The sequence below is a fragment of the Pleurodeles waltl genome, chromosome 11 (genome assembly GCF_031143425.1).
Source record: "Pleurodeles waltl isolate 20211129_DDA chromosome 11, aPleWal1.hap1.20221129, whole genome shotgun sequence".
NCBI classification, from domain to species: Eukaryota; Metazoa; Chordata; class Amphibia; order Caudata; family Salamandridae; genus Pleurodeles; species Pleurodeles waltl.
Genome location: NC_090450.1, coordinates 423,714,837 through 423,731,034, shown reverse-complemented (window position 1 = coordinate 423,731,034; position 16,198 = coordinate 423,714,837). Strand labels below are relative to the sequence as shown.

At 46.2% G+C, this 16,198-nt stretch overlaps 1 protein-coding gene across 3 annotated transcripts in view; it reads left to right on the top strand.

The window, feature by feature from the left end:
* The window catches only part of GIGYF2 (GRB10 interacting GYF protein 2), a 1,376,329-nt gene that overhangs the window by 649,060 nt on the left and 711,071 nt on the right, over positions 1 to 16,198 (top strand). For all 3 annotated transcript variants that reach the window (XM_069213782.1, XM_069213784.1, XM_069213783.1), the window contains exon 14: positions 11,641 to 11,800. In XM_069213782.1, coding sequence (XP_069069883.1) covers positions 11,641 to 11,800 — 160 coding nt within the window. The remainder of the gene's footprint in view (positions 1 to 11,640; positions 11,801 to 16,198) is intronic.

Here is a 16,198-nt window from a genome sequence, read left to right as displayed (position 1 = left end):
TCCGCAGGTCGAGCCGGGGGCATCGGGTGCAGAGTGGAAAGCCTCACGCTTCCGGCGGGAAATGTGCAGTCCTTTAAAAGTTGTTTCTTTGTTGTAAAGTTGTTTCTTCTTTGGAGCAGAGCCGCTGTCCTCGGGAGTTCTTGGTCCTTCTAGATGCAGGGTAGTCCTCTGAGGCTTCAGAGGTTGTTGGACCCTGGGAACGCGTCTCTGGAGCAGTGTCTTTAGAAGTGGGGAGACAGGCCGGTAGGGCTGGGGCCAAAGCAGTTGGTATCTCCGTCTTCTCTGCAGGGCTTTCAGGTCAGCAGTCCTCCTTTGTCTTCAGGTTGCAGGAATCTATCTTCCTAGGTTCTGGGGAGCCCCTAAATACTGAATTTAGGGGTGTGTTTAGGTCTGGGGGGTTAGTAGCCAATGGCTACTAGCCCTGATGGTCGCTACACCCTCTTTGTGCCTCCTCCCTGAGGGGAGGGGGGCACATATCTAATCCTATTGGGGGAATCCTCCATCTGCAAGATGGAGGATTTCTAAAAGTCAGAGGCACCTCAGCTCAAGACACCTTAGGGGCTGTCCTGACTGGCCAGTGACTCCTCCTTGTTTTTCTCATTATCTCCTCCGGCCTTGCCGCCAAAAGTGGGGCCGTGGCCGGAGGGGGGCGGGCAACTCCAATAGCTGGAGTGCCCTGTGGTGCTGTAACAAAGGGGGTGAGCCTTTGAGGCTCACTGCCAGGTGTTACAGTTCCTGCAGGGGGGAGGTGAGAAGCACCTCCACCCAGTACAGGCTTTGTTACTAGCCACAGAGTGACAAGAGTGTGGCAGGCTGCTGAAACTAGTCAGCCCACACTGGTAGTCGGTTAAGGTTTCAGGGGGCACCTCTAAGGTGCCCTCTGGGGTGTATGTTACAATAAAATGTACACTGGCATCAGTGTGCTTTTATTGTGCTGAGAAGTTTGATACCAAACTTCACAGTTTTCAGTGTAGCCATTATGGTGCTGTGGAGTTCGTGCATGACAGACTCCCAGACCATATACTCTTATGGCTACCCTGCACTTACAATGTCTAAGGTTTTGCTTAGACACTGTAGGGGCATAGTGCTCATGCACTTATGCCCTCACCTATGGTATAGTGCACCCTGCCTTAGGGCTGTGAGGCCTGCTAGAGGGGTGACTTGTCTATACCTATAGGCAGTGTGAGGTTGGCATGGCACCCTGAGGGGAGTGCCATGTCGACTTAGTCGTTTGATCCCCACTAGCACACACAAGCTGGCAAGCAGTGTGTCTGTGTTGAGTGAGGGGTCCCCAGGGTGGCATAAGACATGCCGCAGCCCTTAGAGACCTTCCCTGGCATCAGGGCCCTTGGTACCAGGGGTACCAGTTACAAGGGGCTTACCTGGATGCCAGGGTGTGCCAATTGTGGAAACAAAGGTACAGGTTAGGGAAAGAACACTGGTGCTTGGGCCTGGTTAGCAGACCTCAGCACACTTTCAAATCATAACTTGGCATCAGCAAAGGCAAAAAGTCAGGGGGTAACCATGCCAAGGAGGCATTTCCTTACACCCTTACATCACTCCTTCCTACACCCTTTTGCGGGAAAACAATCTAACAAACGAGTCAATGCCCATGCTCCCTATGACCGAGAGGAGGAGTCACTCAATTCTGTGACGCAAAAAAAGACTTGTAACACTCCGAGCCCAACACTAGATGGCGGAAGATACGCTGTGCATGTGAATCTGCAACACCACATACCACGAACAGATGTACACTGGGTAAGTGATATTTTCCAAAGATGTATATACAACAATGGTGGTCATATGGCAGTGCGCCTAGCTGCTGGTGCAAACGGCGGGGATTGACCAACACCAATAATACTACCACACAAAAATGGCGCTGCACTCCCGGGAAAAGTTAATCCTTGTTTATTAGCAATAGTCTCCATACATTAAATTTTCGTCCATCTATATCACCTCTTTATCCACAACGTGCTTCGACGATATGTCTTTCTCAAGTGGATTTTAAAAATGCACAAATCAGTCTGTCAATCATGCTGTGCTATTTATAATTATAGGAGCACTCTGGGAGTTGTAGTGTAGTCCAGTTACGCTGATGTACTATACTAGACACAATATCATAATAACTTTTCCACAAAGTATAGCCTTCATAGTATGTGATTCCAAAATGCTGAGGCTCATAATCAGCTAAGTACCTGCAACTTTTAAATGTTGTTTCAATCTGTGCCATTTCCAGTTAGCGTTGTTTTTCATTCGAGCTCTATGCAACTCCCAGCCTCCTTTCTTTCACAAACAACTATTGCATCTGTTTAAGTTAGTATCTTTATCCATTCTCGGGCCCCATATCCACTGGACACAGTTCAAGGTTAAGGACCGCATCAGCCTCCAGGAAACATTAAATAATGATGTTTGTCAACAAGGCAAAATGTTTGTTTGATGTTTGTTTTTCCGTGTTCCATACACTGCACAAGGATAAATATCCTCATGACACCATCATACCTTCAGAGTCCTGGTGCCGGACACAGCCGCCATTCATTTATAAAACAACAATGGTGGTCACATGGCAGTGTGCCTAACTGCTATATATATATGTTCGATGGCATGTGTAGCTGCAGATACACATGCTGTGCACAGTCCGCCGTCTGGTGTTGGGCTCGGAGTGTTACAAGTTGTTTTTCTTCGAAGAAGTCTTTTCGAGTCACGAGACCGAGGGACTCCTCCCACTTCGATTCCATTGCGCATTGGCGTCGACTCCATCTTAGATTGGTTTTTTTCCGCCATCGGGTTCGGACGTGTTCCTTTTCGCTCCGTGTTTCGGGTCGGAAAGTTAGTTAGAATCTCGGAAAAAAACGTCGGTATTGTTTGCGTTCGGTATCGGGTTAGTTAGAACAAATCGACACCGAATTTTGAAGAGCTCCGGTGGCCCTTTGGGGTTTTTTCGATCCCCCGTCGGGGCCTGGTCGGCCCGGCCACGTGCGACTTCAAGGCTCATGGAACGGACCCCATTCCGCTTCTGCCCAAAATGCCATCACAAGTATCCGTATACGGATCACCATCTGGTCTGTAACTTGTGCTTGTCCCCCGAGCACAAGGAGGATACTTGTGAAGCCTGTCGAGCGTTTCGGTCGAGGAAGACGCTGAGAGACCGAAGAGCCAGGAGACTACAAATGGTGTCCACGCCGACAGGTCAAGATCGTTTAGAGGAGGAAGAAGCAGCTTTCTCCGTCCGCGAGTCGGATTCGGAAGAACTCGACGCCGAAGAAACAACCAAAACCGTGAGTAAGAGGTCGAAAATCAAGACTCACGAGAAGTCTACAAAAGCCCAGGGGACGCCACCGCCAACAGGCCATGGCTTAACCCGAAAAATAGGTGACCCATCCAAGGCACCGAAAAAGGGCATGCTGGTGTCGAAGTCATCCGACTCCGGTCGAGATACCGCCACACAGCAACCTCGGAGCCGAGACAGCGGCTCCGAGAAACTTCGGCACAGAGACAGCGGCACCGAAGAATTTCGGCACCGAGACACCATGCCGAAAACAAAGAAGGTTTCTTCGGAGCCTAAAAAGACTTCCGAAAAGGTTTCGGTTCCGAAACAGCCAGCCTCGGAGCCGAAAACTAGTTCCTATACAGAGGAACAAGGATTAACCTCCCAATTACATAGATTTGGAGAGGAGCTTCAAGCTGTAGAGCCTGACTACACACAAAGAAGGCTTCATATTCATGAGGACACAGGGAAGATAACCACTCTTCCCCCCAATCAAAATAAAAAGGAAACTTGCCTTTCAACAAAAGGACAAGCAACCACAGGCAAAGGTGGCAAGGAAAACCCCACCACCGTCTCCACCACCATCAATACATGCATCACCAGCAACAACTCCACCACTGATGCACTCACCAGCTCATACCACAATGAGTCAGGATGATCCCGATGCATGGGACCTCTACGATGCTCCAGTGTCTGACAATAGCCCAGACTCTTATCCTACAAAACCGTCACCACCTGAGGACAGTACATCCTGTACACAGGTGGTCGCAAGGGCAGCCGAGTTTCACAATGTCTCCTTACATTCGGAACCAATTGAGGATGACTTTCTCTTTAACACCCTATCCTCCACCCATAGCCAGTATCAATGCCTTCCCATGCTCCCAGGAATGCTAAGACATTCAAAACAAATTTTTCAGGACCCAATTAAAGGCAGAGCCATAACTCCAAGGGTGGAGAAAAAATATAAGCCACCGCCCACAGATCCAATATATATTACAACACAACTAACACCAGACTCAGTAGTTGTGGGGGCAGCTCGTAAGAGAGCCAACTCTCATACCTCAGGCAACGCACCACCTCCAGACAAGGAGAGCCGCAAATTTGATGCTGCGGGAAAAAGGGTTGCAGCACAAGCAGCAAATCAGTGGCGTATTGCTAATTCACAAGCACTTTTGGCAAGATACGACAGGGCTCATTGGGATGAAATGCAACATTTCATCGAACACTTACCCAAGGAGTTCCAAAAAAGAGCGCAACAGGTGGTGGAAGAGGGACAAAGTATCTCAAATAATCAGATACGGTCTTCCATGGATGCAGCAGATACAGCTGCAAGGACAATAAACACTGCAGTCACAATACCAAGGCACGCATGGCTGCGCACTTCTGGGTTCAAACCGGAAATCCAGCAGGCTGTGCTCAATATGCCGTTTAATGAACAGCAATTGTTTGGGCCGGAGGTAGACACTGCCATCGAAAAACTCAAAAAGGACACCGATACAGCCAAAGCCATGGGCGCACTCTACTCCCCGCAGAGCAGAGGCACATTTCGGAAAACACCTTTTAGGGGAGGGTTTCGAGGTCAACCCACAGAAACCACAACCTCACAAACAAGGCCTACCTACCAGGGTCAATATCAGAGGGGAGGTTTTCGGGGGCAATTTAGAGGGGGCCAATTCCCAAAAAATAGAGGAAAATTCCAAGGCCCCAAAACCCCTCAAAATAAGCAGTGACTCACAAGTCACACAACCCCATCACATAACACCTGTGGGGGGAAGACTAAGCCAATTTTAAAAACTTTGGGAGGAAATAACAACAGACACTTGGGTCTTAGCAATTATCCAGCATGGTTATTGCATAGAATTTCGCCAATTCCCTCCAAACGTCCCACCGAAAACACACAATATGTCAAAACAACATATAGATCTTCTAGGACTAGAAGTTCAAGCATTGCTACAAAAGGACACAATAGAATTAGTACCAATTCAACAAAAAAACACAGGAGTTTACTCACTGTACTTTCTAATACCCAAAAAGGACAAAACTCTGAGACCAATACTAGATCTCAGAACACTAAATACCTACATAAAATCAGACCACTTTCACATGGTCACATTACAAGACGTAATCCCACTGCTCAAACAGCAAGACTACATGACAACATTAGATCTAAAAGATGCGTATTTCCATATACCAATACATCCTTCACACAGGAAATACCTAAGGTTCGTATTTCAAGGAATACATTACCAATTCAAAGTGTTGCCATTCGGAATAACAACTGCGCCAAGAGTTTTTACAAAATGCCTGGCAGTAGTAGCTGCACATATCTGAAGGCAGCAAATACATGTGTTCCCGTACTTAGACGACTGGTTAATCAAAACCAACACGCTAAAACAGTGTTCACAGCACACAAAATATGTCATACAAACCCTTCACAGGCTAGGTTTCTCCATCAACTACACAAAGTCACACCTTTTGCTGTGTCAAACGCAGCAATACTTAGGAGCGACAATCAACACAACAAAAGGGATTGCCACTCCAAGTCCACAACGGGTTCAAACATTTCACAAAGTAATACAGGCCATGTATCCAACACAAAAGATACAAGTCAGAATGGTAATGAAACTACTAGGCATGATGTCTTCATGCATAGCCATTGTCCCAAACGCAAGATTGCACATGCGACCCTTACAACAGTGCCTAGCATCACAATGGTCACAAGCACAGGGTCAACTTCTAGATCTGGTGTTGATAGACCGCCAAACATACATCTCGCTTCTATGGTGGAACAGTACAAATTTAAACCGAGGGCGGCCTTTCCAAGACCCAGTGCCACAATACGTCATAACAACAGATGCTTCCATGACAGGGTGGGGAGCACACCTCAATCAACACAGCATCCAAGGACAATGGGACATACATCAGAGACAGTTTCACAAAAATCACTTAGAAATGTTAGCAGTATTTCTAGCGCTGAAAGCATTTCAACCCATAATAACCCAAAAATACATTCTTGTCAAAACAGACAACATGACAACAATGTATTATCTAAACAACAAGGAGGGACACACTCAACACAGTTTTGCCTCCTAACACAGAAAATATGGCATTGGGCAATTCACAACCACATTCGCCTAATGGCACAATTTATTCCAGGGATTCAGAACCAGTTGGCAGACAATCTCTCTCGAGATCACCAACAAACCCACAAATGGGAAATTCACCCCCAAATACTAAACAATTACTTTCAAATTTGGGGAACGCCTCAAATAGATCTATTTGCAACAAAGGAAAACTCAAAATGCCAAAACTTCGCATCCAGGTACCCACAAGATCAATCCCAAGGCAATGCTCTATGGATGAACTGGTCAGGAATCTTTGCATACGCTTTTCCCCCTCTCCCTCTCATTCCATATGTAGTTAACAGGTTGAGTCAAAACAAACTCAAACTCATACTAATAGCACCAACATGGGCGAGGCAACCTTGGTACACGACACTACTAGACCTGTCAGTAGTACCTCATGTCAAACTACCCAACAAACCAGATCTGTTATCACAACACAAACAACAGATCAGACATCCAAATCCAGCATCTTTGAATCTAGCAATCTGGCTCCTGAAATCCTAGAATTCGGACACTTGCACCTCACACAAGAATGTATGGAGGTCATAAAACAAGCTAGGAAACCTACCACTAGACACTGCTACGCAAACAAGTGGAAAAGATTTGTGTATTACTGCCAGAATAATCAAATTCAGCCATTACACGCATCTCCAAAGGATATAGTAGGATATTTACTACATTTGCAAAAATCAAATCTAGCTTTCTCTTCCATAAAAATACATCTCACCGCAATATCAGCTTACCTACAAATTACTCATTCAACTTCACTATTTAGAATACCATTCATTAAAGCGTTTATGGAAGGCTTAAAAAGAATCATACCACCAAGAACACCACCTGTTCCTTCATGGAACCTCAACATTGTCTTAACAAGACTCATGGGTCCACCTTTCGAGCCCATGCATTCTTGTGAAATGCAATACTTATCGTGGAAAGTTGCATTTTTGATTGCCATCACATCTCTAAGAAGAGTGAGCGAGATTCAAGCATTTACCATACAAGAACCATTTATTCAGATACATACAAATAAAGTAGTTCTAAGAACAAATCCTAAATTTTTACCAAAGGTTATCTCACCGTTCCACTTAAATCAAACAGTAGAATTACCAGTGTTCTTCCCACAACCAGATTCTGTAGCTGAAAGAGCACTACATACATTAGACATCAAAAGAGCACTAATGTACTACATTGACAGAACAAAACTAATTAGAAAAACAAAACAACTATTTATTGCCTTTCAAAAACCTCATACAGGAAATCCAATTTCAAAGTAAGGCATTGCTAGGTGGATAGTTAAGTGTATTCAAACCTGCTATCTTAAAGCAAAGAGAGAGCTGCCTATTACACCAAAGGCACACTCAACCAGAAAGAAAGGGGCTACCATGGCCTTTCTAGGAAATATTCCAATGAACGAAATATGTAAGGCAGCAACATGGTCTACGCCTCATACATTTACCAAGCACTACTGTGTAGATGTGTTAACTGCACAACAAGCCACAGTAGGTCAGGCTGTACTAAGAACATTATTTCAAACTACTTCAACTCCTACAGGCTGAACCACCGCTTTTGGGGAGATAACTGCTTACTAGTCAGTGCACAGCATGTGTATCTGCAGGTACACATGCCATCGAACGGAAAATGTCACTTACCCAGTGTACATCTGTTCGTGGCATGAGTCACTGCAGATTCACATGCGCCCACCCGCCTCCCCGGGAGCCTGTAGCCGTTTAGAAGTAGATCTTCAACATTTGTAAATATATTACTTTAACCTTTATTATGTACATACGTATTCATTCCATTGCATGGGCACTATTACTAACATACACAACTCCTACCTCACCCTCTGCGGGGAAAACAATCTAAGATGGAGTCGACGCCCATGCGCAATGGAATCGAAGTGGGAGGAGTCCCTCGGTCTCGTGACTCGAAAAGACTTCTTCGAAGAAAAACAACTTGTAACACTCCGAGCCCAACACCAGACGGCGGACTGTGCACAGCATGTGAATCTGCAGCGACTCATGCCACGAACAGATGTACACTGGGTAAGTGACATTTTCCATATATATATATATAACCTTTTTTTTTAATACCGTATAGTTCCTTTCATGTGTGATAAGTTACTGTGTAACTATTGTGGTATTACATAATCTTTGCATGTCTCCCAGATAAGTCTTGGCCGCTCATCTACAGCTATCTCTAGACAGCCCTGGCTTCCTAGACACTGCATGCATTCACTAATAGGGGTTGCCTGGACCTGGTACAGGGTGCCAACACCATAGATGTCTACCACACACCAGGCCAGCTTCTTACACCGTGGACCAGGCTGGTGGGACCCAGAGAAGGAGGACCACCTGTAAAGGAAGGGGACAGAGTCAAGTACCCATGTTTTAAAAAAAACTTTTTTTACTTCTTGTCTAAATGGACACAACGCTTCTAAGAGATTTGCTCGGAACTTTGTCCATGTGGTCATTCATATGCTTTTTTGAGTAATAAAGCGCCTATACCTGAGATGGAAGTTTCCAGACAGAATTATGTTTTGGACCAAGATTGTTGACAAAGGGTGTTTACACTTGTTAATCAATTAGAAGATTGTCAGTATCGCCATAGAAGATAATGGATCATAATACATATTAAGAGAGCCTTAAGAAAGTCCTAGAACAGGATGAAACATGTCGGCTGAATCCTGTCAACTCTATTTATTTACTGAATCCTGTCAACATCTGTGAAGACTGTTTTTAGCTGAATCTCTTATATTTATTCATCATAATTTGTGACTATCTAATTGTTTCTGGTCAACGTATTTGTATATTTTCCAACATTATTTTTGGATTGTAAGACAATCATTGTATCTTGTTATGGATTTATGTCTGTGTTTAATAAATGATGCACTTGACTTAAGTTGCACATACCCATTTTTATGTTTGTATAAAAGCAATTTACAAATGGACAATTTGATCACATAGTCAATTTAAAATTGATTTTGTCAAAATTTAGGAATTTATATATGAGTGCTCCACTATTTGTCTTTCTTAGTATGTAGAGGAAGGGGACAGAGTCAAGCACCCATGGAGGTGACCAGGTGGCAATGTCCACCCTCCTAGAGGTTATGTTCCTCAAGTCAGTGGAACAAGAAGTCCTGCTGCGGTGTCTAGGAGCTGCAGTAGATTCCAGGAGTCACCTATGAGCTGTCCCTCGACAATCACCGGATTGCAGGAGGGTCAGGGACCAGCCAGGTCACCAACAAGCACTGGCAATTGCATGCAGGAGCTGACAAAGTATTTGCAAGGTTTGGGGACCAACAAGGTCCTGGAGACTCTACCCAGGAGTGGGAGTCGGGGCTCAGCAACACAACCAAACTGAAGTCTCATGTCGCAGGAGTTGTAGTTGCAGAGTGCTGGAGGCCGGAGCTTCTTGGCGCCAGAAGATCTCCTAGAGGAAGAGTCAACAAGCCTTGGCAATTGCAATAGTTGTGGTGCACAGGGGTTACAGTCCTGTGGCAGGAGCAGGGGCCCACAGTCTCCCAAGTTGGTCAAAAGACGAGCAGGACCCAGAGGAGGCCGGAGACTCACCACCTGTGATGTAGAGCCTTTCAATGTCCATGGAACAGCAGTCCCCACCAGCAAGTCAACATTATTTTGAGCTACCTGCGGTTGCAGGGGAGTGACTCATTCACTCCAAGGGTGATTCCTTCCTGCTTCCAGGTGCAAACAAAGTCCTTGTGACCCTGGGTGATGCCTAGCCTTAGATGTTGCAGAGCCTGGAGAAACAATGTTGGAATTGGAACCTTCCTGCCAGAAGCAAACGTGTTTTGGTTCCAGTGCAGACCATTCGTGGTTTTAGAGGTCAGGAGGACAAGATGCCTTGCAGAGAGTTCCTTGGAGAGTCGCTTGATGAATCTGAGGACCCACCCACGGGGGAGCCCTTAAGTAACCCAAAAAGGGAGTTGGTCACTCTTTGAAGTGATCCACCTATCAGAGGGGGTCAGGGACATCATCTACCTGGCCTAACCAGTCAGATGTTCGCAGGGACCTCTGCCAAGATGGCAGAATCAAGTGGCCACCTGGCAGAGCTGTGTGCACTTCCCTAGGTGAGGAGCTGAACAGGGGGGTGGTCACTCCCCTGTCCTTTGTGTATTCTGAGTGGGCACTTGGGGTTCCTGAAGTGGTGCAAACCGGATTATGCAAGGAGGGCACCAAATGTGCCCTTCAAAGCAGTCTGGTGGTGCTCAGAGGCCACCCCACCCCAGCCTTTAGACACCTAATACACCAGGGGTGGTGGTTCCACCTCTCCCTTGCTAGAAGTCCTTTGTTCTGCCTCTCCGGCCTGAGCCAGACTCACCAGCAGGGGGAAGAACAGTGTCTGGAGTCAGCAGCAGTGTAGGCTGGCAGCTAGACCCCATAAGGCTGCACAGGCAGAACTGGGGGATCCTCTAAGGAACCCCCAGAGAACATGGTATGATGCAACTAACACTGGGATCAGTGTAATTGCTTGATACCAAACATGCCTAGGTTCGGAGAAGCTATTATGTAGTTGGACCACTTGTGTTGACCAGTGTCTGCTCCACACCTTAAGATGGCTTCCCCGCACCTCCAGAGTCCAGGAAGTGGCCTGGGGTCTGTAGGGGCACCCTGCTCATGCAGGGATACCTTCACACTTAGGTACCTGCACCCTGCCTTAGGGCTGAAGGGCCTGCCTGAGGTGTGACTTAGTGTCTAAGTGAAGTGACCAGGTTAGGTGGTGAAAGGGTGGATTCACCATTTCACACATGCTGCAAAGGCAGACCTGCAGACACAGGTTGCAAGGGCTCCCATGGTTGGCACAATATTTTCTGCAGCCCATGGGAGACCACTGGTGTACCAGTGCCCTTGGTATCTAAGTGCAATGTACTAAGGACTTACCAGTATGCCAGTTGTGGGTGTAAAAACTTTACCAGCAACCAAATTTAGAGGAGAGAGCACAGTCACTGGAATCCTGGTTAGCAGGATCCCAGTGAAGTACAGTCTAAACACAATGACACCAGGCAAAAAGTGAGGTAACTATGCTAGAAAGATGGAACTTTCCTACACTCAATACATGCTTTAAAGGGAAGACAAGAGAGGCGTCATTCCTTGATAAAGGTCCCTCATCCACCAAATGACAAACAAGGCCCTAAGTTTCTTCTGAGTTTGATTGACCTGTATGACTTGCTCCAAATGCATAATTTAATGTATTGGCCATCTCTGTTTTAATTTTCATGTTTTTTTACTGTAGCAGGCTGAGAAGATGGTGGCATATCTGCAGGACAGTGCGCTAGATGATGAGAGGCTGGCAGCAAAAATCAAAGAATACCGAACAAAAGGTTCCTCCCTCCCTCAGCCTCAAGAAGCCCAGCAAAAATGGTTTTATAAGGACCCCCAAGGTGCTATCCAAGGTAAGTGTTTGCTGTTTTACTTACTGAGAATGAAAGGTACTATCAAATTTATCACGTGTTGCAAGTTTCTTCCCAAAATACCACACATCGTAAATATTCAGTATATTCAATAGTCAGTATAGTGAAGAAAAATCCTAATGGAGAGGAAAGTAATTATAAAATTCTCCAACCTATTTTGCTTCTGCCAGGTCGAGCTAAAATTTTGAAGAAACATCTAAATAAAGAGCTTGTTCACTTTCTTGAAGAGATTGAATGCTTCGATCCCTCACAGGATGGCTTTAGGAGCAATCACAGCACAAAATCCGCTTTGATTACTGCGACGGATTACATCCTGTATCGGGTAGATCAAGGAGGAGCAGCTATTGTAGTAATTGTTGGATCTGTCTGCATCCTTCGACACCATCTCTCCATCTTTGCTGGTGTGCAGGCTGTGATAGGCTCATCTAAGGGACAAGATGCTCCAGCTATTAGAGTCCTTCCTAACAAATAGGTCTAGCATAGTGAGCTGTGGAAATTTTAGAGCATGCCCGTTCCAGTAGCTCTGTGCCGTATCGCAGGGCTCTTCTCTCAGCCCCACTTTGTTTAACCTTTACGTCACCCCACTGGCACAGCTGAAACAGTCTTGGGGATTTCAGGTGTCATCCTATGCTGATGACACGCACATTGTTGTGCATGTTGGTAAGGACTGGACTGAGGTTGCTGCTAGTCTTAAGTCATGCATGGAGAAGAGTAGCATCGGGATGAAACAAAATTGGCTCAAAATATATGGAGAAAAACTGAAATTCTGATTTTTGGAGCCAACAACTACATTTGGAATAATAGCTGGTGGCTGGAGACCTGTGGAAAGCTGCCAGTCCCTGTAAAGGAGGCGAAGACCCTGAGAGTTGTCTTTGACAATGTGCTGACATTTTAAGCACCAGGTTAACAAGACAGTGAGGACTTGTTTTTGGTTACTCAAGATGCTGCAAAAGATCTCTGTTCATTCCAGGGCAACTTAGGGTGCCAGTAGCTGTCTCTCATTACTTTACGCCTGGACTACTGTAATGTAGTGTACCTAAATTCAGCAGTACTCAGTAAACAAACTTCAACTGATTCAGAACTTGGCAGTGTGCCTAGTTGTAGGAAGTTGGCTCTGTATGCATTATTTCAAAGGTAAGATAGTGGTAAAAAGAGATAATACTAATGCTCTATTTTGTGGTAGTGTGGTCGAGCAGTAGGCTTATCCAAGGAGTAGTGTTAAGCATTTGTTGTACATTCACACAGGCAACAAATGAGGAACACACACTCAGAGACAATTCCAGGCCAATAGGTTTTTGTATAGAAAAATATCTGTTCGGTGGCATGTGTAGCTGCAGATACACATGTTGTGCATAGTCCGCCGTCTGGTGTTGGGTCGGAGTGTTACAAGTTGTTTTTCTTTGAAGAAGTCTTTTCGAGTCACGAGACTGAGGGACTCCTCCTACTTTGGTTCCATTGCGCATGGGCGTCGACTCCATGTTAGATTGTTTTTTTTCCGCCATCGGGTTCGGACGTGTTCCTTTTCGCTCCGTGTTTCGGGTCGGAAAGTTAGTCAGAATCAACGGAAAATTCGTCGGTATTGTTTCGTTCGGTATCGGGTTAGATTAGAATCGACACCGAATCTTGAAGAGCTCCGGTAGCCCTTCGGGGTAATTTCGATCCCCCGTCGGGGCCTGGTCGGCCCGACCGCGTGCAACATCGAGACTGATGGAACGGACCCTGTTCCGATTCTGTCCTAAATGCCACAGTAAATATCCCTATACAGACCAACATTTGGTCTGTAACTTGTGCCTGTCACCCGAGCACAAAGAAGAGACGTGTGAGGCCTGTCGAGCGTTTCAGTCGAGAAAAACGCTCCGAGACCGAAGAGCCAGAAGGTTGCAGATGGCGTCCACGCCGACAGGACAACAACGGTTCGAGGAAGAGGGAGAAGAAGAAACATTCTCCATCCACGAATCGGATTCCGAAGAATTCGACGTAGAAGAAACCGTGAGTAAGACGTCGAAACAAGCATCACACAGAAAAACAGACAAAGCCCAGGGGACGCCACTGCCGACAGACCATGGCTCAACCCATAAAGTAGGTGACCGTCCATCGGCACCGAAAAAGGGCGAGCTGGTGCCGAGATCGTCCGACTCAGTTCGAGACACAGGCACGCAGCAATCTCGGGACCGAGAAAGTGCCGCAGAAAAGGGTCGACACCGAGACAGCGGCACCGAAGCCGCTCGGCACAGAGATAGCGGCACCGAAGATGGTCGACGCCAAGAAGGTACGACACCGAAAAAGAGGAAAATCTCTTCGGAGCCGAAAACAACAAAAGACACGGTTTCGGTGCCAAAACGCCCAGCAACCGAACCGAAAGCAAGTTCCTACTCAGAGGAACAATCACTGTCCTCCCAACTTCAAAAACACAGATTTGAGGAGGAATTACAAACAACCGCTGTAGATCACACGCAAAAGCGGATCTTTATACAAAGTGGTACAGGGAAGATCAGCACCCTTCCCCCAATCAGAAGAAAAAGGAAACTAGATTTCCAACAACAAGAAAAAACACCACAAGCAAAAGTGGTAAAGAAGGTAACTCCACCACCCTCTCCACCACCGGCAACTCATATATCACCGGCACAGACTCCGTCACAATCACCAGCTCATACCACCATGAGCCAAGATGACCAGGACGCATGGGATCTCTATGACGCCCCAGTATCGGACAATAGCCCTGAGTCGTACCCCACTAAGCCCTCACCACCTGAGGACAGTACAGCGTATGCTCAGGTGGTAGCTAGGGCAGCAGAGTTTCATAACGTATCGCTACATTCAGAGCCTATGGAGGATGACTTCCTTTTTAACACCCTGTCCTCCACCCATAGCAATTATCAAAGCCTTCCTATGCTCCCGGGAATGCTAAGGCACGCTAAACAAATCTTTAAGGAGCCAGTTAAAAGCAGAGCAATAACCCCAAGGGTGGAGAAGAAATACAAGGCACCACCCACAGACCCTGCTTTTATTACATCACAACTGACACCAGATTCAGTTGTCGTAGGAGCAGCTCGTAAAAGAGCCAACTCGCACACATCAGGCGACGCACCACCTCCAGACAAGGAGAGCCGAAAGTTTGATGCAGCCGGGAAAAGGGTTGCAGTACAAGCTGCAAATCAGTGGCGCATCGCCAACTCGCAGGCACTCCTAGCGCGATATGTCAGAGCCCATTGGGACGAGATGCAGCATCTCATCGAGCACCTCCCCAAAGAATTCCAAAAACGGGCAAAACAAGTGGTTGAAGAGGGACAAAACATATCCAACAACCAAATCCGTTCTTCTATGGATGCAGCAGATACAGCTGCAAGAACTATAACTACTGATGTAACGATAAGGAGGCACGCATGGCTGCGCACATCCGGCTTCAAACCTGAGATACAACAAGCAGTGCTCAATATGCCGTTCAATGAACAACAATTGTTTGGACCAGAAGTGGACACTGCAATTGAAAAATTAAAGAAAGACACTGACACGGCTAAAGCCATGGGCGCACTCTATTCCCCGCAGGGCAGAGGCACATTTGGCACATTTCGCAAAACTACTTTCAGAGGAGGGTTTCGAGGTCAAGCCACACAAGCCAGCACCTCACAAACAACACCGTCTACCTACCAGGGAGAGTATCAAAGGGGAGGCTTTCGGGGCCAATACAGAGGGGGCCAATTCCCAAGAAACCGGGGAAAATTTAAAGGGCCCAAAACCCCTCAAAACAAGCAGTGACTCACAAGTCACTCAACCCCTTCACACAACACCAGTGGGGGGAAGACTAAGCCAGTTCTACAAATCTTGGGAGGAGATAACAACAGACACTTGGGTCTTAGCAATTATCCAACATGGTTATTGCATAGAATTTCTCCAACTCCCTCCAAACGTCCCACCGAAAACACAAAATATGTCAAAACAGCATTTAGACCTTCTACAACTAGAAGTTCAAGCATTACTGCAAAAAGACGCAATAGAATTAGTACCAGGTCCACAAAAGAACACAGGAGTTTACTCACTGTACTTTCTAATACCAAAAAAGGACAAAACTCTGAGACCGATATTAGAGCTCAGAACATTAAACACCTTCATCAAATCAGAACACTTTCACATGGTCACGTTACAAGACGTAATACCACTACTGAAACAGCAGGACTACATGACAACCTTAGATCTAAAAGACGCGTATTTCCATATACCGATACATCCCTCGCACAGGAAATACCTACGGTTCGTATTCAAAGGAATACACTACCAATTCAAAGTGTTGCCATTCGGAATAACAACCGCGCCAAGAGTCTTTACGAAATGTCTAGCAGTAGTAGCTGCACATATCAGAAGGCAGCAAATACACGTGTTCCC